At 37.6% G+C, this 21,639-nt stretch overlaps 1 protein-coding gene across 1 annotated transcript in view; it reads right to left on the reverse strand.

Moving 5' to 3' along the window:
- Window positions 1-16,969, reverse strand: part of RXFP1 (relaxin/insulin-like family peptide receptor 1) — a 92,102-nt gene extending 75,133 nt beyond the window's left edge. The window contains exons 1-2 of the mRNA XM_006892784.1: window positions 16,927-16,969; window positions 7,461-7,566 (exon numbers count right to left, since the gene is read on the reverse strand). Of these exons, the coding sequence (XP_006892846.1) occupies window positions 7,461-7,566; window positions 16,927-16,969 (149 nt within the window). The remainder of the gene's footprint in view (window positions 1-7,460; window positions 7,567-16,926) is intronic.
- Between the last annotated feature and the right edge of the window lie 4,670 nt (window positions 16,970-21,639).

Here is a 21,639-nt window from a genome sequence, read left to right on the forward strand (position 1 = left end):
CCCCCATTGGTACACAATACACCCCCCCCCACATCTCTCAAACCCAAATATAATCTACTCTGCAATCCTCATTCCGCACTCTTATGATAAACATAATGCCCTAAAATATAATACTTTTAAACTATTCTCTCCCCCATAGACTTCAGTGCAGTAAAAATAATTGGCTCCTATTTTTTATATGGTGATTTTTATATTTTTAGATTTTACATTTAGATCTTTGATCTCACGTTAGTTTTTGTATTTTTATGCAATGTATGAAGAATGGATCTTGGTGACTTTTTCACCCCCAAATGGATACCTAGTTTTTGTAATACCATTTGTTAAAGACACTTTGTATCCTCCATGTACCCATATTATTGTTGTTAGGTGCCATCAAATAGGCTACAACTCATTGAATCTTTTGTTGTTATCATGTGCCTTCGAGTTTCCTGTGACTTTCAGTGACCCTATGTACAACAGCGCTGAAGTCTGCCCTATCCTGAGTCAGTCTAACTGACTCTGACACCCCTACTCCATTACCCGAGTTACTGTGTCAATCCACCTCATCTAGGGTCTTCCTTTTCTGCACTGTCCCTCCACCCTTTCAAGCATCATGTCTTCCTGGCTATATACCCAAAGAATGTGAGACGGAGCTTCAAAATTTTCGCCTTTAAGGAGAAAGTTGGTTTCACCCTCATTAAGACAGACCTGATTGTTCTCTTGGTGGCTCATAGTATATTCAATACTCTTTTCCAGCAGTACAACTCAAAGATATTGATTCTTCTTCTGTAATATAAACAACAAATATGAACCTTGACCCATCCTGCACCATCTTCATAATCTCCACCATGCTCAAATCCATTGTTGTAGTTATTGTGTCAATTTTGTTGAAGGCCTTTCTTTCATTGACCCTGTCCATAAATGGATGAAATTATGTCTAGATTTATAATTCTGGTCCATTAATTTACATGTCTCTAATTATACTGGTATCAAGCTGTTTTGACTATGCTGGGGTCTTCCTACATGGAATTCTGTGAGACTTTTGGTTGGTTATTGATTGGCTTTATATTAGGGGAATTATCTTCTAGCAAAGCTACAACATACGTATATTGCTTCTTTCTATTTTGGAATTCAAATCACCCATCTAATATTTTTATTGGTGAAGTCCCACATAATTCTTAGTTTTTTCTTCATTCTTTCCCCACATTTTCCCTTAAATAAACTTATGTCAAGGGATTTATCTTCTATATCATCAATTTGTTTTCAACTGATTAGAGTTTACACTTTTGTCCTTCCAATGTCTTATCTATCTCAGAATTGCACAATCACACTCCAATTGTAATCTAGTATTGTTAGGTGCTATTAGGTGCCCTAAAGTAGATTACAGCTCATAATGCACGTAGTAACACCAAGTCTTTTTATCTTTGTACAAAGACATCTCAACATCATTATACAACAGAATGGATATTTTGCACAACCCTGTGCCATCCTTGCAATCTCTGTTGTGCTTAATGCACTGATGTAGTTACTGGGTAAATCTACTTCATGGATGTTCTTCCTTTCCTTCATGACTCTGCTTTTTCCAAGCTCTGACTCTTCCTGATAACACGTCCATTGTATGTAATATATCACACTGTCCTTGATTTGTAAGATGATCATGAAATTCAGATGGAATGGATTAAATATCATATCTTGGTGTTTGTGGACTTATTTTCATTTTCTTCAGCCTCAATTTGAACTTGCATATGAGTAATTGATGATCTGACTCACTGTCTGTCCCTAGCCTAGTTTTGACTGCCGATATTGAGCTTCTCCATATGTAGTCATCTTTTGTGTCTTTTAGAAAAGATATTTTAATGAAATAATTATAAATATAAAATTCAATCATTCTATTTCAAACTTCATTTCTGTAACCAAGCCTATATTTTCCCAACTACGGTTCCTTTTTCACTGTTTCCTACTTTTACATTATAGTCACCAATCTTAAGAATAGATTTGAGGCATTGACCATCACTATAATAGGTTTGAAGCATTGAATACCAATGATCGAAGACCAGATGTGTTGTGATATCTTTGATATCATCCATGAAGACAGCAAAAGATTATTACAAACATAGAGGAGAAAGAAAAAAAAATTTAAACAGATAGCAGAAGAGACTCTAAAGATTGCACTGGAATATTGAGAAGCTAAAACTAAAGGAAAACATGTCAAAGTGAAAGAGGTGAACAGAAGATTTCAAAGCGCAGCTTGGGAGGACAAAGCAAAGTATTATAATGGGATGTGCAGTGAGTTGGAATTGGAGAATTAAAAGGGAAGAACTTGCTCTTCATTTCTCAAACTGAAAGAACTGAAAAACAAATTCAAGTCTTGTGTCACAATATTGAAAGATGCTATGCACAATATATTGAATGACTCAGAAAGCACCAAAAGAAAAATGGAGTGAATACACAGAAACACTGTACTGGAAAGAATTGATTGACACTGAAAAATTCCAGGAAGTATATGAACAGGAACCAATGGTAATGAAGAAGGAAATAGGAGCTGCATTGAAGCATTGGGTGGGGGGAAAGACTCCAGGAATTGATGAGATACCAATTGACTTGTTTCAATTAGCGGATGCAGCCTTGGATGTACCAGTCTATGCCAGGACATTTGGAAGATTGCTGTCTGGCCAATGGATTGGAAGAGACCCATATTTAGTCCCAAGAAAGATGATTCAGTTGAATGTGGAAATTATGGAACAACATCATTGGTATCACATGCAAGCAAAATACTGCTGAAGATCATTAAAAAATGTCTAGAACAGTACATAGATAAATGCCAGAAGTTCAAGCAAGATTTAGAAGAGGCCGTGGCACCAGAGATATCATTGCTGGTGTCAAACGGATCCTGGCTGAAAGTAAAGAATACCAGAAGAATGTCTATTTGTGATTTATTGACAATACAAAGGTGTTTGACTGTGTGAATCAAGACAAGTTGTGTCTGGCATTGAGAAGAATGAGAATCCCGAGCACCTGATTGTGCTCATGCAGAACTTATACCTGAACCAAGAAGCTGTTGTGTGAACAGAGCGGGGATGCATTGCATGATTCGGAATTGGGAAGGGAGTGTGTCAGGGTTGTATTCTCCCTCCATACCTATTGAATAGGCTGGGCAAATTATCCAAGAAGCTGGACTATATGAGGAGCAGTGTGGCATCAGGATTGGAGGGAGATAGATCAATAACTTGCATTATGCAGATGACACAACCTTGCTTGCTGAAAGTGAGAAGGACTCGAAGCATTTGTTGCAAAAGATCACAGAATGCAGCCTTCAGTGTGGATTGCATCCCAATGTCAGGAAAACAAAGTTTCTTACCACTGGACCAATAGGCAGTGTCATGATGAATGGAAAGCAGATGGAAACTGTCAACAGCTTTATCTGAGTGGGGCCACAATTAATACCCTTAGTACCAGCAGTCAGGAAATAAGTAGACACATTGCACTGAAAATATCTGCAGTTAGGGATCTTTCCAGATTATTGAGTAGTGTTGTGAGTTTGAATACTAAGGTGCATCTGATTCAGGACATAGTCTTTCTGATTACTAGCTGAGACAATGAATAATGAGAGCTTGACAATGAATAAGGCTGACAGAAAAAGAATTGGCACCTTGAGCTGGGATGTTGGAGAAGAGCACTGAACATCCCTTGGACAACCAAGATAATGAAAAGATACATCTTGGAGAGGTTGCAGCTAGAGTGTTCTTTGGAAGCACAAGTTATGAGGCTTCACCTCACATACTTTGGACATGTTGGTAGGAGTTGTTATTCCTTTAGAAGGATATGATGCTGGGAATGGTGGACGGTAGATGAAGGAGAGGAAGACCCTCAGCCAGGAGGATTGATACAATGACTGCTGCAAAGGGCTCTTGTCTGTCAGGAAGTGTGAGGATGGTGCAGGATAGAACAGAGTTCAGATCTTTTGTTCATAGGGCTGCTATTTGTCTGGTTTGACTCGATGGCACCTTACAGCGACAACAACATCCTTGATTTTAAGGATAAATCTGGCTGCACTTCTTCCAACAAAGATTTGTTTGTTCTTTTTATAGTTAATGATATGCTCAATACAATATATTAAATACTCCTCACCAATTCACTACAATTCAAAGGCATTAATTCTTCTTCATCTTTCTTATTCATGGTTCAATTTTCAGAAGCATATGAAACAATTGAAAATAACTTGAGTTGGGTCAGACAGACATTAGTCTTTAAAATCACATCTTCCCTATTTTTAGAACTTCCAAGTGGCCATTGGCCTCTGATTTGCCCAATACAAACTTATTCATATTAGTATAAAATCAATAAACCAGCCCCATGCATAAGTTTGATTTAAGAAAAAGTTAGCCAATTCTTGAATCAAAATGTGAGTTAGAACAGTTAAATATTAAGTTATGGAGCTATTTTAATAAATCTACTTTATGTCTTTAAAAAAACTATTCAGAAAAGTATATTAAAAATTATGTCCAGTAAAGTCTAAGTTGTTATGTGTTGTTGAGTCAAATACAACACATAGAGACCCTATTAACAAAAAAAAATTTGAACATTGTCCTATTTTGTGCCATCCTCATCACTATGACATACTTATGCTCATTGCTGTAGTCACCATATCAGGCCATGGCATTGAGGGTATTCCTCTCCCTCTCTGACCCCCGCTTTTCCAAACATGATGTCCCTTTCTCTTCGAAGCCCCTCCTCTTCAAAGTACTGAACAGCAGTGGTGTCAATTTGAAGACTAAAATGAACCCGATTCAGGCCATAGTCTCTTCTATGCATCTGAGAGCTGGACAATGAATAAGGATGATAGAAGATAAAGTGATCCCTTGGAGTTGCAGTGTTAGAGAAGAGTACTGAATATCCCATGAACTGCTGAAAGAATGTACAGGTATCCCTTGGAAAAGGTACAGCCAGAGTGTTCCTTGGAGGCAAGGATGGCAAGCTTCATCTCTCCTACTTTGGACATACTGCTAGGAAAGCCTATTTCTTGGAAAAGGATTATCATGCTTGGAAGGGCAGAACATCAGCTAAAGAGGGGAAGATATCCATTTAGATAGATTGATATGGTTATTGAAGAAATGGACTCAAGTATATTAGAGATGGTCAGGATGGCACAGGCTAGAACGGGATTCAGATCTGTTGTTCACAGGAACACTATGAGTTACACTTGACAGCATCTGACTATAACAACAACATACTGAAAGTACGTGAGATGAAGCTTCCCTATCATGCCTGCAAGGAGCTCTCTGGCTGCACTTTCTCCAAGACATATCTGTCTGTTTTTCTAGCTGTCCATAGGATGCTCAGTGCTCTTCTCCAACACAACTCAAAGGCATTGATTCTTCTGTCATCCTTGTTCATTGTCCAGTTCTCAGATACATAGCAAGTGATTGGAAAAATGTCTTGAATCAGGCACACATTAATAGTTTCTTTTTTTAAGTTTTAGTTCTTTTATTGTGTATATTATTTTTAATTCTTGTAATCATATTATCTTTTAAAATGATAGTAGAAAAATACACAGCAAAAATTTGCCAAATCGACATTTTACATACGCAGTTCAATGCTCCTGATTATGTGCATCACACTGTGCAACATAACAAATATATTTCAGTTTTAAAGCTGTGAACTCCATTGGCATGAAAATTGCCTCATGAATCATGAAAACATATGTAATAGACCCATTTTATTTGCCATTAAAGCCAAATATACGTTGGAGCAATTTTTTGCCTGAATGATTTTTCACCTGTATGTATGTTTAAGTCAGTCTGTAAATCAGATTATCTATTAGTGTTGTTAAGATAGAAGAAAATAGTTGCATAGAGAATAAGGATAGTAAAGATCTTTAATTTATACTTCCAAATCAGAAGTAATCATTTTAATGTTGTTCTCTGGCAGAATTTTCCACCAATGGTTGAATGCTGTTTTAGATGCGTGAGAAAGAAATTTTTCAAAGAAAAATTCTGAAGCTGGTAAATGTTTCTGATGTCAAGAATCTGTTAAACTTGAGGGTGAAAATCAGTAATCAGGATGACTCAGCTCCAGAGTAATTGACAAATGTGTAATTTTAACCTTCATTCCAGTTCTTCAGATTGTGATATTCTAGGCTCTGTGTCTAGTTTGGATGTAATGGATTTCCCTCCCCTCCTTTTTTACACCTTAGCCTTTTAAACTGACATTATTACTCTTCAGAGGTTTGGAAAGGTCCCTGACAGCAGACTTTTCCAATACCATATATCTTCTGATCTCCTGCCTTCCTTTTGATTCTGGATTCAAGTAAGACAAAATAATTGATAATTTAAATATTTTCTTCATCTATCACGATGTTATCTATTAGCCCAATGGCGAGGGTTTTTTTTTTGTTTGTTTTGTTTTTTGATGTTGAGATGTAATCCATATTGTTGACCTTTGTCTTCTGAAGCTAGTACTTCTAGTTCTCTTTGCTTTCAGTAAGCAAGGCTGTGTCATCTGCATAATGTGGGTTGTTTATAAGTCTTCCTCCAACCCTGATGTCACATTCTTCTTCAGAGTCCAGTATCTCAATTATTTGCTCAACATACAGATTGAATAGAAGGATCCAACTTTGATGCACACTTTTGATTTTAAACCATGCACTGTTACCTTGCTCTCTTTGGATAACAGCTTCTTGGTCTAGGTGTAAACTTTGTATAAGATAATTAAATGTTCCCATTTAAAGATGCTCATTCTTCTCAATGTTAGCCATAGTTTGTTATGATCCACATGTTCAATTGCCTTTAACACATCTAGACATTCTTCTGATATTCTCTGCTTTCAACCAGGACCTATCTAATACCACAATGATATCCTTGGTGCTATGACCTTGTCCAAACTCAGCTTGAACTTCTGGAAGCTCTCTGTCAATGTACAGTTTTAGCCATTTTTGGATGATCTTCCACAATATTTTGCTTCCTGAAGCAAAACTAATAATGTGATATTAGTGATATTGTTTGATAATTTCCACATTCTGTTGGCTCTTTCTTGGGAACAAGAACAAATATGGATCTCTTCCAGTCAGTTGGCTAGGTAGCTGTCTTCCAAAATTTCTGGCATGCACTGGTGACCAAATGAAAATTCTATGTGACAGGAATTCCTCATATAGTAGTTTTAGTGTCAATCTCCCTTCCTTACTTCCTTATAGCATATAAAATTGATAGAATATTGTTTAGATAAAATATGATGATAATACATACTTCAAAGAATGATTATGTGATAGTCAACAAGCATATATGAATTTATGTAACTAGAAAGTGACTATATTTGAATAACATATGAATTTATACTATAGTTTTACCTTTAGTAAATGAAGCCAATCAGCAATCCTTAGATCATGGAACGATGACATGATTTTAGAATTAATAATTCAGTATCATAACTGCGATACGATTTGACAAGTATTATTCTGGTTATCAGGCTGCTGTTATTCTACTTACAGTAAAGTCACATTTGAAGAAACTGATGGGACAGCTCGCAGCTGGGCTTTATCACAGGCAACCTCCCTACCACGACAAAGACATTCCTTTGGCACAGTCCCAAGCACTGAAAAAAGAGGAAGTAGTAAGACATGATAGCAGTGAGAAACCAGGGTGAAGAGGGTTATGAGAAGATAGAAACAAAAAACTGTGAACAAATTATTAAATTATTAAGTACAAAAATATATTTTCATAAGAAGTTTGAGCAATATTTTTAACACAAGGTTCTGAGGTTGGGCATTTAATATTAAAATAATACTGGAGCATTCACATTTGCAAACATATATTTATCAAGTCATGTCATTTTCCCCCTCTCCATCAGGTGCCTAATTTTCTCAATTTGTTGCAAAATGAACAATCACCTTTTACTCATGTGACAGGATAGTTATATCCAGGTCTGATCTGGTGGAGTTTGGTGAAATTTTATGTACAAATTGAAGCTATTATTTAAAATCAAAGTTTTATGACTAATATAATCAAAAGCTCTAATGATGGGTCACTCTTAGAGAGAAAAGAGAATAACCAAACACTGAACTGTGTTGTAATTTATGCAGTGTTGGTCAAATCCACCCTCTACTCTGGCTTTTTAATCTCTGAATTTTTTTTCTGTTTCACTTCTTTTTAAAAAAATTATTTTATTAATTTTAATAAAATATTTTAAAAAAGATTTTGGATTTCCATTCATTCGCTGTTACATAATCTCTGAATTTTTAAGAATCCTGCAGAGGTCTTTAATGGCCTTGCCATTTTTTCACTTTCATTTGGTTATGTTTGGGTATATTTTGGCATATGGCAGACACAGAAGAATTTCATGAAACAACATTTGAAAAAGAGCCTGTGGTGATGAAGGAAGAAGTTCAAGCTGCTCTGAAAGAATTGGCAAAAAAACAAGGCCCTGGGAATTGGTGGCATACCAACTGACATATTTCAACAAACAGACGCTCAAGTTATGCCAAGAAATATGGAGGACAACTGCCTGGCCAACTAACTGTCTATTTGTTCCCATTCCAAAGAAAGGTGACCCGGAAGAGTGCAGAAATTATTGTACAATATATTTAATATCACATGCAAGAAAGATTCTGCTGAAAAGTGTCCAAAAATGACAGGAGCAGCCCATCAACAGAGAACTGCCAGAAGTGAAAGCTGAGTTTAGAAGAAGTCATGGTACTAGGGATATGACAGCTAATGTTAAATGTATCTTGCTTGAAAGCAAGGAGTACCAGAGGAATGTCTATCTGTGTTTCATTGACTATGCAAAGGCATTAGACTGTGTGGATCATAACAAACGGTGGCTAACTCTGAGAAGAATGGGAATCCCAGAACACTTGATTGTGCTTTTGTGAAATCTATACTTGGACCAGGGGGTAGTTGTCAGAATGGAGCAAGGAAACACTGAATGATTAAAAATTGGGAAGGGTGTACGCCAGGAATGTGTCTTATCTCCATACCTTTTCAATCTATATGCAGAACAGATTATCTGGGAGGACAGGCTGTATCAAGAGAAATGTGGCATCAGGATTTGAGGAAGACTCATCAACAATCTGTGTTACACAGATGACGCAACCTTGTTTGTTTCAGAAGGTCAAGGTCTGCAGCCTTAAATATGGATTGAGGTTCAATATCAGGAAAACAAAGATTCTCACCACTGGGCCCAATGACAGCATCATGATCAATGGTGAAGAGACCGAGATGGTTAACAGCTTCAGTTTGCTTGGCTTCACAATCAACACTCTAGGTACTAGCATGCAGGAAATTAAAAGACGAATTGCACTGGGAAAGCCTGTTGTTAGAGACTTCTTCAAAGTATTGAAAAGAGCAACTACGTCAATCTGGAGACTAAGGTGCACTTTATTAATGCTATGGTCTTTGCAATTACTTGCTATGCATCAGAGAGCTGGACAATGACTAGGGATGCTAGAAGGATAATTGATGCCATTGAGCTGTGGTGCTGGAGAAGAGTATTGAGTATACCATGGACTGCTAAGAAAATGAACAAGTTTGTCCTAGAAAGGGTGAAATTAGAATGCTCCTCAGAGGCAAGGATTCTGAACTTTGTCTAACATACTTTGGACGTGTTGCAAGACAGAACCAGTTCCTTGGAGAGGTACATCATGCTTGGGAGGGTGAAGGAATTGTACAAGAGGGGAAGACCCTTGGTGAGATGGGTTGATTGAGTGACTGGGGTAATAGGGGTAGGTGTGTCAGAAACAATAAGATTGGCATACGATAGAGTAGGGTTGTAGAACATAGGGCCGCTATGAGTTGTAAGCAACTTGCGGCACCTAACAACAACAACAACAATATAAAATTTGACTTAAGAGAGTGAACATTTCTTCTCTACTATCCTGAGTTCTAGAATGAGGAGCAATAGTATGTCTTTGGTTATCTTGTGAAAATGTGGTGATAATCTAAAGTAAATGATTCAACATCTATAAAGTAACAGAGGCATACAAAGGGGGATTTTTCCCAGGATTCTTCACCTAATGTAAAAAAATCCCAGGGTGGTGAGACTGTAGATTTCAAATTGTTATTAAAGAAGAAAGTCAATTCTACAAACAAATCAAATAAATAAAAGTACTTTTGTCCTATGCTTTAATCTGTTGTTGTTGTTAAGTGTTGCTGAGTTGTAGGCAAATCAGAGTGACCCTATAAAAGAAATACCTCAAAGTTACAACTCTCTTCACTAAAAGTCTTCTACCTCATTAACAATACCCTTTTCAGTTAATAACAAACTGGGGCTGTGAAATCTATCAGCTTTCTAATTGTTAGAATTCTTAGCACAAATCTAGAGTTACGTCTAATAGCTGTTCCTCTATGTATAGTCAGTCATAATTTGCCCATTACTACTTTTCAAGGGAGCTCTGATGGCCTAGAGGCAAGAAGCTGAGCTGCAATTCTGAAGGCACACAATTTCAGTCTACCAGCCGCTCTGTGGGAGAAGAATGGGCAATCTTCTCTTGTGTGATTAATTGCCTCTGAAAACCCATCGGAGGATCAATGATGGGTCAGTTCTGGCTCAATGGTAAACAACAAATACTTACAACTTTTTAAATCTTGCTTGTTTAATCTGTTAATAAAGTTTGTGTCTGTTAGTCTCCAAGTATTCTACATTGATAGCTACCATCTTATTCAACCTTACCTCCTAGCCTTGTGCCTATCAACCCACTTGGCATAGTGGCCAGAGCATTTAGGGACCTACAGAAGTAGAGCTATGGAGATAGTCTTAGCCCCTGTGGGCAGGACAAAACCCAACTCCAGCATGAAGTAGCTAGAGAGCCATCATTGCCCCAAATCCTAAAACATTGTAGGGGCTTGATCTCTCTAGGAGAGAATTTTAGGATTAAAATCAATGATATGGGGAGGCAAAAGTTACATCAGAGCCAAGAAGCAGATACTGATATATATGCACCTAAAAATAGTCCTTTGGCAAGAAGCTGTGCTACAATTCTAAAGGCATGAGGTTTGAATCCACCAGGTGCTCCACTGGAGAAGAAGAGGCAATCTACTCCTGAGCTGGTCAGATCCAATTCAACGGTACATAATAAGAAAGAAAAAAAAATAGTACTTTGGGTGCATGAGTGATGTTGGAAGAAGTGGAAACTTTGTGCATAATGAATGACCTCAGAGAACAGGGACCAGAATGAGATTTACCCACTAAAACTTGGAGCTCTCGTGGCATTGTCTCATTGGCCCAGATTCCAGTCCCCAAGGCCTGCCTAGAGAATGAGGCCGGAAATAGAGCCTCACTTTAGTAGCAAAAGGCTTCTCTCCTCAGTATTTCCTTGCAAGGAAGGAGGTTCATCCCTTTGGGGGTGTAACTTTCTAATGAATCTGTATTATTTTATCTAAAAAAACCCCAAAGTACCAGAAACCCCCACACTAAAAAAAACACACCAAAAACCCAAATGAAAAAGCTCACTAAAATCCCTAGGATGCTCAAGATTCTTATAGGAAATGGCATTGCTTTTTATAACTCTCCCCTCTTCTGTGTTTTGTTGAAACTTAAGGGCTGAAGCCGGAGGTTGAACCTTGGGAGGTGAAGCCTGAGGAAATCTACAGGGCAGATTCTCAGTGATGTGTTTATTGAATGAAACAGTACAAAGGGATTATTATTATTATCTTCTTATCAACTTCTTCTCCAAGGGAAAAAGTTGTGGCAGTCTGCGTCTGGAAAGATTTACAGCCTTGGAACATATGTGAAGTTCTCCTCTGTCCTACAGGGTCACTATGAGCTGCAATTGACTTGATAAATCAATAAGGCAGTAAGTTTCAGGTTTTGATCTAATCTATGTAAGGAGAAAAACTGAAGTTATCAATAATGACTACATTTTGCTTGGATTCATAACAAACACCTATGGTATCAGCGGTCAAGAATTCAAGACATGGTACTTTGGGAAAATCTGCTGTCAAGAAGGACATTAGTTTAATGAATAAGGTGTGCTTGACCCAAGCCATGGCATTTTTCAATTGTTTCACAGGCATCTGAAAGTTGGACAATGAGTAAGGAAGACTGAATAATAAGAATCAATACCTTTGAATTGTGATGTTAGTGAAGAGCATTTACTATCTCATGGACTGACACAACAACAAACAAATTTATCTTGGAGCAAATGTAACCAGGTTGCTCCTTAGAGGCAAAGATGGCAAAATTTTGTCTTACATAATTTGGAATAGGAGGGGCCACTCCTTAGAAAAAAGCCTTCACGCTGGGAAAAGTAGAGGGTCAGAGGAAGGGAGGAAGAACCACTCCCCACCCCCAACACACACACACACACACACACACACACACACACACACACACACACCATGGATTGACACAGTGACTGTAACAGTGGGCCGGAGTGTATCAGAGACCATGAGGACGGTGCAGGATAGGGCAAAGTTCTGATCTGTTGTTTATGGATCACTATGATTTAAAGTCTATTCAATGGCAGCTAACAACAGCATATGTAAGGAGACCTGGTGGTACAACAGCCAAGTTCTCGGCTGCTAACCAAAGGGTTGGTGATTCAAACTCTCCAACTTCATGGGAGAAAGGAATTGGCTATCTGCTCCCACAAAGATGACAATCTAGAAAACCCTGTAGAGCAGTTCTACTCTGTTACATAGGTTCACTGAGTTGAAAATTGATTGGGTTAACAACTAAAATCAATATAATCTGATTCCTTTCTTAAATGGGTGCTAGTGAGAGTCCTATGGATTGCTTCTCTCTATTTACTTCTTTTTTGTTTTAATGAGAGGGGACAGTGTTATCTTTTTCAGAGTTTCAAACTGCCAAGCTTTCTGTTAGCAGCCCAGCACTTAAGCCACTATATCACCAAGGCCTCTTCTATCAGGTGAACCTGCATCCCGGCATTTCCTGAAAGTGACCCCTGGTCTCCAGAAGTGCACTGGTGACAAGATGAAATCAGAGATATGCCCAAGTCAACCCAAATGAGCATGGACTTGAAGTCAAGAGGACCAGACTGACAGGCACAGGACAAGTACATTCTCCCCAAGGTTACCCCCCTTATTCTCTCAGGGGAGCTCTGGCAGCTCTCTACATTTATTTCTGGAGCCTAAATTTATATATTTGAGTGTCTACATGAATCAAGCAGCACAAAAGATATTTTTTGACACTTAAAAGGGCTCAGTCTCTTGTTAACTGTTGCATATAGATTGGGGGCCACCTGTGACCAAAGCTAGATCAACTTTTTAGGAGACAGAAATAATAATAAAAAAGCATACAAATATAAATTTGAAAAATAACAGTAGCTAATTTAAAATATTTCAAAGTCTAGATTAAACAAAGTTTTCTATGAAATTGTCCTCTTTGTAGGCTTCTAGTTTTTTGCCTTTATAATAGGACTCCAGAGAATAGTCAAATGTCTCCCTGGTGAAGTAGAGATCTCTGCGGCCACTGATGAGCACATAGCCTGTGAGTTAATAAAATGATAATTTCCTCAGCCAGACATAGGTGACAGGTATGTTTCCTCTCCTGTTACAGAGGTCTACAAACTCATTTAAAGAGTAATAAAAGTTCAAGATCAGGCTTTATGTAATGAGTGTCTACTAAAAACTTTTACACAGTTCTGTGGTCCTAAGTGTCTATTTTGGCAACAATAATCTGAACACTGATTCTGTCTCTTTGAACTGATGTCATGTGTGATGTATGTGATTGTGTGTGTATGCTGTGTACAGGGCATGGTGCATGCTAGTAAGGAAAATGACAGTAACAAGGATGAAAGTAGGAAGAATAGAAAATGCATTAATGTGAACAGCACTAATTTCAGTGTGATTTTTCCATTCAAAAAGGTGGAATTAATGAATGTGTCCATTAGTATCTTATCGGATTATGCACACATGCTAATTGAATTTATGAAAAAAATGGTTTTTAGATAATATTTGAACTGTGTAAAAAATTCCCAAACTCAAAAGATTGAATTATGCTCCCCCTCAAAAATTATTATAAATCATAATTTATATAGGGATGGCTATGGAGCAAGGATTGAATTTGTCAGTTATTTAATCTTGCTAGGATCAATATTCGACACCTTTGGTACCAGCAGTCAGGAGATCAGGAGACTTATTGCATTGGACAAATCCTCTGTCAGAGACCTCTCTAAATTACTGAAGAGAAATGATATCAGTTTGAAGACTAAGGTGCATCTGATTCAGGTCATGATCTTTTTTATTACTTGCTGTGCATCTGAGAGCTGAACAATTAATAAGAATGATAGAAGAATCTATACTTTTGAGTTGTGCTGTTGGAGAAGAGTACTGAATATCCCATGGACTGACTGCCAAAAAACCAAGTAGATATGCCTTGGAGAAAGTTCAACCAGAGTGCTCCTTAGAGGAAAAGATGGTGAAGTTTCATTGCACACTTTGGGTATGTTGCTATGAGAGGCTATTTCTGGGAAAGGGACACCATACTTGAAAAGGTGGAGGGTCAGCGAAAGAGAGGAAGACCTTTGATGAGACTGACTGACACCAAGACTGCAGCAATAGGCTCAAATATTGCTAATGATGCAGAAATTATGAGGATGGCATAGGATAGGACAAGGCTCAGATATGCTGTTTTATAGGGTCATTATGGGTAGTACTAGACTGGATGGCATCTAACAACAACGACAATGACACATAACTGCTCTTGAGAAGGTGTTTTCTTAGTTTTGTTGATGAGGTAGTGTTAGTTTAGAGTAAGTTTTAAGTCTTTCTCTCAGCTACAAAAAAGTAGGTTAAGCAAGCCCAGGGGAGTGTGGGACATAAGTGCCATGCCACGTGAAGTTACTCAAGGAACTGAGGAAGAGAACCTGAAAAGAGACAAGAACTCTCTCGCAGAGCAGACAAAGAACCTGATCCAGCGCTTTCTTCTAGAGTCAATGATCTGCATTTATTTGAAGATGCCAATGTTTCAAAGTAGAGAGGTGGGCAACATACTTCCTTGTGATTTAGTGCCTCTGAAATATCTGCTGGAGGGTCAGCTATGAGTCATTCTGACTCAACAGTATATAATAACAACATCTTCCAAGAAGGAAAAGAAAATTTGTTTGTTAAAGTTGCCCTCTTGTATTATTTTTAGTCCAGTAACCTTAGCTAAGTCAATATGTACTCCACCAGCAAGTTGATGGTCTGTGGTGGTGAAATTATAGTTAAGGATTCTTAGCAAATGATGTACTTTGAAAGTCACCCTAAATTATTTATTTATATATTTCTTTATACTAGTTTATTTTCCATAGTCTTTTTCTTGAGAGATGACTTTATTATAAACGTGAATTTCTCATGTTATTTCATCTAATAAAAAATGTAGTAATTTTCTCTAATTTAATTTGCAATGAATCTTAACAATAATTTGATTTAAATAAAGAAATATGAAAGGAGACTTAACTCAAATTTTAGTATCAAATTTTACACTAAACTTTCCATTCAATTTTTACACTCCTACCAAGATGAAAAATATTTCAAATTTAATTAAGCAGCCTCAGAATTGTCTTTTAAGAATGTCTAAATTATGTAATTTGTTCTTTACTAATATATCTGTGCACATTTTGATATTTATTGTGGAGTTCTATTTCTCTTAAACAAATATAATTAATTTCTCTCAGAACTTGGCACCAGACAAACAGTTATTTCCCTTGATTATTTGATCTGTTCTTCCACTCACCATTATTTGTTTCTGGTGAGTAAGAAATTGTACTGTAATCCCAAAAGATAGATGCTTTGAATCTACCAGTTGTTTATTGGAAACAAGATAAGCAATCTCTTGCAGTGTGATTTACTGCTTCTGAAAACCCACTGAAGGATCAAGTATGAGCTGGTTCTGACTTGACAGCACGTAACAACAACTAGATTCTGAAAGTTATGCAGTTCATTATGGTTCCTCCTTTGACCTGATGACCCCAAAGATCCCGAGATAATATATTAAAGAGTTAACACACGGGTTTTAACCCATCTCTGCACACTTGTACCAAGTCCTTCTGTATTTTTGTAAGTTTTAAGTATATGAATAAACACATTAAGTTGTAATTAATAAGGCATTTGTAGTTTAAGATACAGTTTAGCTCTTGAAGGAATTTTCATTTGAAAAATATTAAAATATACAATGTTTCTCCAGATTTCTATTTTCTCTATGTACTTCATATCAATGTGTAAGATAGTTAACTATTACGGATTAAGGATTTATCCAAAATAGTTGTTGTTGTTGTTAAGTGGCATTGAGTCATAGATGATTCCTAGTGACCTTATGAACGAAATACCTGAACACTTGTATAACTTTCATTCTCTCTTCAAGTTCATAGTTTCTGAGGCAAGCTATTTAGGAAGTGGATGTCACACCTGCTTCCAAGTTTGTTTTAACTGGGGAGCTCCTCCAAACACTGTCCACCATGGATAATCATTGCTACATTCGACACATCAGTGTCATAGTATTTAGCATCACAGCAACTGCAAGTTACCTCTGTACAGCAAATGGACAGACCACTGCTATACCGCTTAGAAGAATGTTTGACCAAAAACAATTAAAACCAGGCCTGAGGGCCACAGAGTAAAATCACCACCTTTGCCTTGGTAGCATAACTTTCTTTGCAGTAGGCCAACAGAGCCCTTTTGTTGTTGTTGTTGTTGTTGTTGTTGTTGTTAAGGGCCATTGAGTCATAGACTCACAGTGACCCTATGAATGAAAGACTTGAACACTCTATGAACTTGGAGAAATGATCCAAAATAATAGTTCTGACTAATAATAAACTTGTTTACAGTAGTACTTGACATTATTTGTTACTTTTACATTCAAGAGTAAAGTCTCTAAGTCATTTCAACAAAATTGACTTATTAAGAATGTAATTTAATAACAAAAAACCTGTAATACAGTTAAAATATAATACAATTTAAAAAAAATGGGTTTAGTTATTATTATGAACTCATGGAAAAGGAGACCCTGGTTACTTACAGCATTCAGGTGTCCTCATCTCAAAGGAAAATGAAGATGTCATTTTGTATTGCGATTCAAAATACTTATCAAATTGCTCAGACCATCCATTATTGTCTTCTAAAATAAAAAACAAAACCAAAAATAATACAAAATAAGAAAAAAAATTCACACAAGTGAAATGGTGATTGATAAAACAGAAAGAAAGAAGTTATTCTCAAACTCACTAAGATAAAAATCACTTGGGGGTACTTGCTGAAGATGTCACTCCAAGGGAGAAAGATGGGCAATCTTCTTCCATGTGATTTACTACCTCTGAATCTGCTGGATGGTCACCTATGAGTCAATTCTGACTCAATGGTACACAGCAACAGCATACCTTGTTGTTGTTGTTGTTAGGTGCCATCTACTAGAGTATGACTCATAGCAATCCTATGAACAAAAGATCTGAACTCAGGTCTATCCTATGCCATCCTCACACTTCCTAACATGCAAGAGCCTGTTGCACTGTTGCAATCACTGTGTTTTTCCTCATTTCAACTGACCTCCAATTTGGATGCTACCACTACACTGCTATATCATGTTCACAGGGTTTTCAAAAGCCTGTTATTTAAGAAGTAGATGGCCTATCCTGCTTCCTAGTCTGTCTTAAATTTGGGAGATCCAACAAAACTTATCTATCATGGGTAACCCTTATGGCATTTGATGCATCAATGGTACAGCTTTCAGTAACACAACAGCTCCAAGTTATCTCAGTAGAACAAACTGACAAACAAGTGCTTTACAAATTAGAACAATGGTTTCCCCAAACACCAGGCCCTTGGGCCCAAACACGTTTTAAATACAAAGACTTGCCCACAATGTTTGTTTGTGTATTTAAACAACAAACCTGTTGTTCTTATGTGCAATCTAGTCTCCACCCTATGAACAACAGCCCTAAACTCTGCACTGTCCTGTGTCAATTGCACTGTCTCTGACACTCCCATCCCAATTATCCCAGTCACTGAATCAATCCACCTCATAGAGGGCCTTCCTCTCCTGCGCTGTCCCTCCACCCTCCCAAGCATGATGTCCCTCTCTAAGGACCGGTCTCTCCTCACAACATGTCCAAAGTATGTTAGATGGAGCCTCAGAATTCTTGCCTCCAAGGAGCCACCCGGTTTGATACTTTCCAGGATGAATCTGTTTGTTCTCCTAGCAGTCTGTAGTACCCTCAACACTCTTCTCCAGCACCTCAGCTCAAAGGCATCAATTCTCCTTCTGTCCTCCTTGGTCATTGTCCAACTCTCTGATGCATAACAAGTGATTGCAAAGACCGTGGCCTGTATCAGACACACCTTAGTCTCCAGAGAGACACCATTGCTCTTCAGAAACAACAAACTAAAACAACAAACCTAGGATACTGAATATCCTATGGACTGCCAAAAAACTGAACAGATATATTTTGCAGGAAGTGCTGCCAGAGTGCTCTGTGGAGGCAAGAATGGCAAAGCTTTGTCTCACATTCTTTGGGCATGTTGCTAGGAGAGGTTATTCCTTCGAAAGGGGCATCATACTTGGAAAAGTGGAGGGTTAGTTAAAGAGAGGAAGACCTTCAAGCAGATGGTTTGTTTCAGTGAATACAGCTATGGGCTCAAGTATGTTGGAGGTGATGAGGATGGCACAGTATAGGGCAGGGTTCAGATCTGCTATTTCTTGGGTTTCTATGAGTCATGCTCCATTTGACAGCACCGAAAACAACATCTAGACACAGATTTGGGATAGGATCCTTATTTTTAATTTTTTGACGTTTAAAAAAATTCCGTGTTTTTTGGAAAGAAAATTTTTATTTTATACTGGTTTACTTACAAAGTTTTATACATTGTTTTCCACACTGGATCTTTCCTATTTCCTTTACCCACCCACCCCTGCCTCTACCCAGCAAATAGTGTGACCTTATGATAACCCCCTTCCCATCCTCATCCCTCTGTTTCTCCCTCTCCTCCTTGGATCCTTATAATTGCTTTACTAGCTTTTTATTTCTACAATAACGATTGTATACAGCATTTGTCTTTGTGGGACTGATATTGTTCACCTTGCATAATGCTCTCCAATTCCTCCCAAATTAAGTTGTGATTTTCAAAATCATTGCTTCTGTGTGCTGTGTAGTATTACATTGTGGGATTGCATTTTTTTTAACAGCTTATTCTTCCCATTTAATTTTTTCCCTTATTCATTAATTGTTGCACATTTTCCTCCCTGACCACCCCCTCCCTACCAGTTCACTTTTCTCTTTGAAAAGAAAAGAAAAAAAATTATTTCCTTGTTATAAAATTCCCTGCCCCCCCCCCCCAAGTCTACAGTCCATTTTACTGTGCATTTCTTTTTCTGGAAGCATGTCATGAAAATAATACCTAATCATTTATTCATTTTAAACACTTCTTTCCATCATTTATTTTAATGCAGTATACATTATATATCCCCTCTTTTCATAGGTTTCCCCCCAAACCCAATGTCAGTGCCATTTTACAACAGTGACAATATGCAGTTTTTGTCCTTTTGTGGCTGAGGTATTTCATTCAGCATAATGTCCTTCTGGTCAACCATTTTGTATAATATTTCATGAGTTCCTTGTTTTTCAATGCAGCTTAGTTTTCCAAGGTATGAATATACCACAGCTTCTCTATTCATTCATTTGTTGATGGGCACTTGGGTAGTTTCCAAGCCTTTGTTATTGTGAACAAAGCAACAATAAACATGGGCGTGCATATATCTACATGGGTGGCAGTTCTGGTTTCTTTAGAGTATATTTCCAGTAGTGGAATTGCTGGGTCAAATGGTATTTCTATTTGCAACTTTTTGAGAAAGCGCCATACAGCCTTCCATAGGGGTTGCAAAATTTTATACTCCCACCAACAGTGAATAAGGGTTCCAGTTTCTCCACAACCTCGCCAGCATTTGTTGTTTGCTGCTCTGTTGAATTTTGCTATTCTTACTGGAGTGAGATGATATTATAGTTGTTTTGATTTGCATTTCTCTTAGAGCTAGGGATTTTGCACATCTCTTCATGTGTTTGTTGGCCATCTGAATGTCTTCTTTGGTGAAGCATCTGTTCATATCCTGTGCCCATTTTTCAATTGGGTTGTTTACCTTTATCTTGTTGTGGCACTCAAGCATTCTATAAATTCTAGATATAAATCCCTTATGAGACATGTCATTGCCAAATATTTTTTCCTAGTCTGTGGCTTCCCTTTTTAACCTGTTAGAGAAGTTTTTGGATTTGCATAGAGATTTGATTCTTAGAAGGTCTCATTCATCTATTTTATCTTCTCCTGATTATAGGGTGAATGCATTATAAAGTAAATGCATTAAAAATACTATCTGTGCTACACTTTGAGAAACAGTACTACTGTTAGTTGTTTCTGAGCCAAGTTATAACTCATAGTGTTCCTACACAAAACAGAAAGAAATTGGTCCCATGCCATCTTCACAATCTTTTTGCAGCCACTTGTCTTTGGGTTGACAGTTCAATTACTTACTGTTAAGCCACCAGAGCTCCATAAAGCATAGTCATCAGTAGAAAAAGAAACATTTTATTAATATAATTCCTCATGATCTTTTATTTATATTTTAAACATAAGAGATTAATTGAACAACTAAAAATATATGTGTAGTTATATACATTGGCATGCATGCGTATAGGTTGGTATATGTGTGTGTATATGTCATGCTTCTGTACGTATAAATACATATTATGTGTGTGTAAACCTAAATGTATATGCATATTTATGTACTAATACACATAGAGGGCACAGTTATGAATAATTCTTATACATTCACTCAAGTAGAGGGCTTAGTAAAATCTAGTAAGATTTTAAAACTTGGAAGCAATGTCTTTTGGGACACAGTGGTCAATTGACAAAATATATCTCATAAAGTCTATGTTCTGCACTCTAATTTGGTACATAGTGTTGGGGATCTTAAGTGGTTGTGAGTAACCATCTAAGATACAATCATTGTTCTCAATTTATCTATTCAGTTGCTTTGTATATATTTAAAAGTTTGGCAATGAATGAGGAAGACCAAATAACAATTTATGCCTTTGAATTGTGGAGTTGTCAGAGGACTGAACATGCCATGCATTGCCAAAAAACCCCCCAAATCTGTCTTGAAAGAAGTGCAGCCAGCATGTTCCTTACATGCAAGGCTTGTCAGACTTCACCTCGTGTACTTTAGATAAGTTATTGATAAGGGGTCAGCTCTTGGAAAGGGACATACTGCTTGGAAAAATAGTCAGGGGAGAAGAGGAAGAACTTTAGTGTTGTAGACTGACACAGTGACTGTGATGTCAGACTTAAGCACGGTAGAAATTGTGAGGCTGGAGCAGGCTTTAGTGAGGGGACAGCACAGACCCCCCGGTTAGGGTGTCCGGGGAAGACGTTCCCCACCCCCGAAAGCCTAACCCTAATTCAACCTTGAACAGAACTCATTAACTCCAGAAGCAGACACAGGACCACAAACTAAGAAGCAGAGTAATCCCAAGGCTCCGGGAAGTCTTCTGAGGCCAACCTCTTATCAGATTAAAAGTAACCAATTATCCAGTTTTTTTCTGTCATACCCCCACCCTGATGTCAGTCCCATTCTACAACAGTGGCACCATGCAGTATTTGTCCCTTTGTGACTGAGATATTTCACTCAGCATAATGTCCTCCAGGGTCACCCACTTTGAATAATATTGCATGAGTTCCTTGTTTT

The sequence above is a fragment of the Elephantulus edwardii genome, unplaced genomic scaffold (assembly GCF_000299155.1).
Source record: "Elephantulus edwardii isolate Elephantulus edwardi_28Jun2011 unplaced genomic scaffold, EleEdw1.0 scaffold00119, whole genome shotgun sequence".
In the NCBI taxonomy this organism is placed as follows: domain Eukaryota; kingdom Metazoa; phylum Chordata; class Mammalia; order Macroscelidea; family Macroscelididae; genus Elephantulus; species Elephantulus edwardii.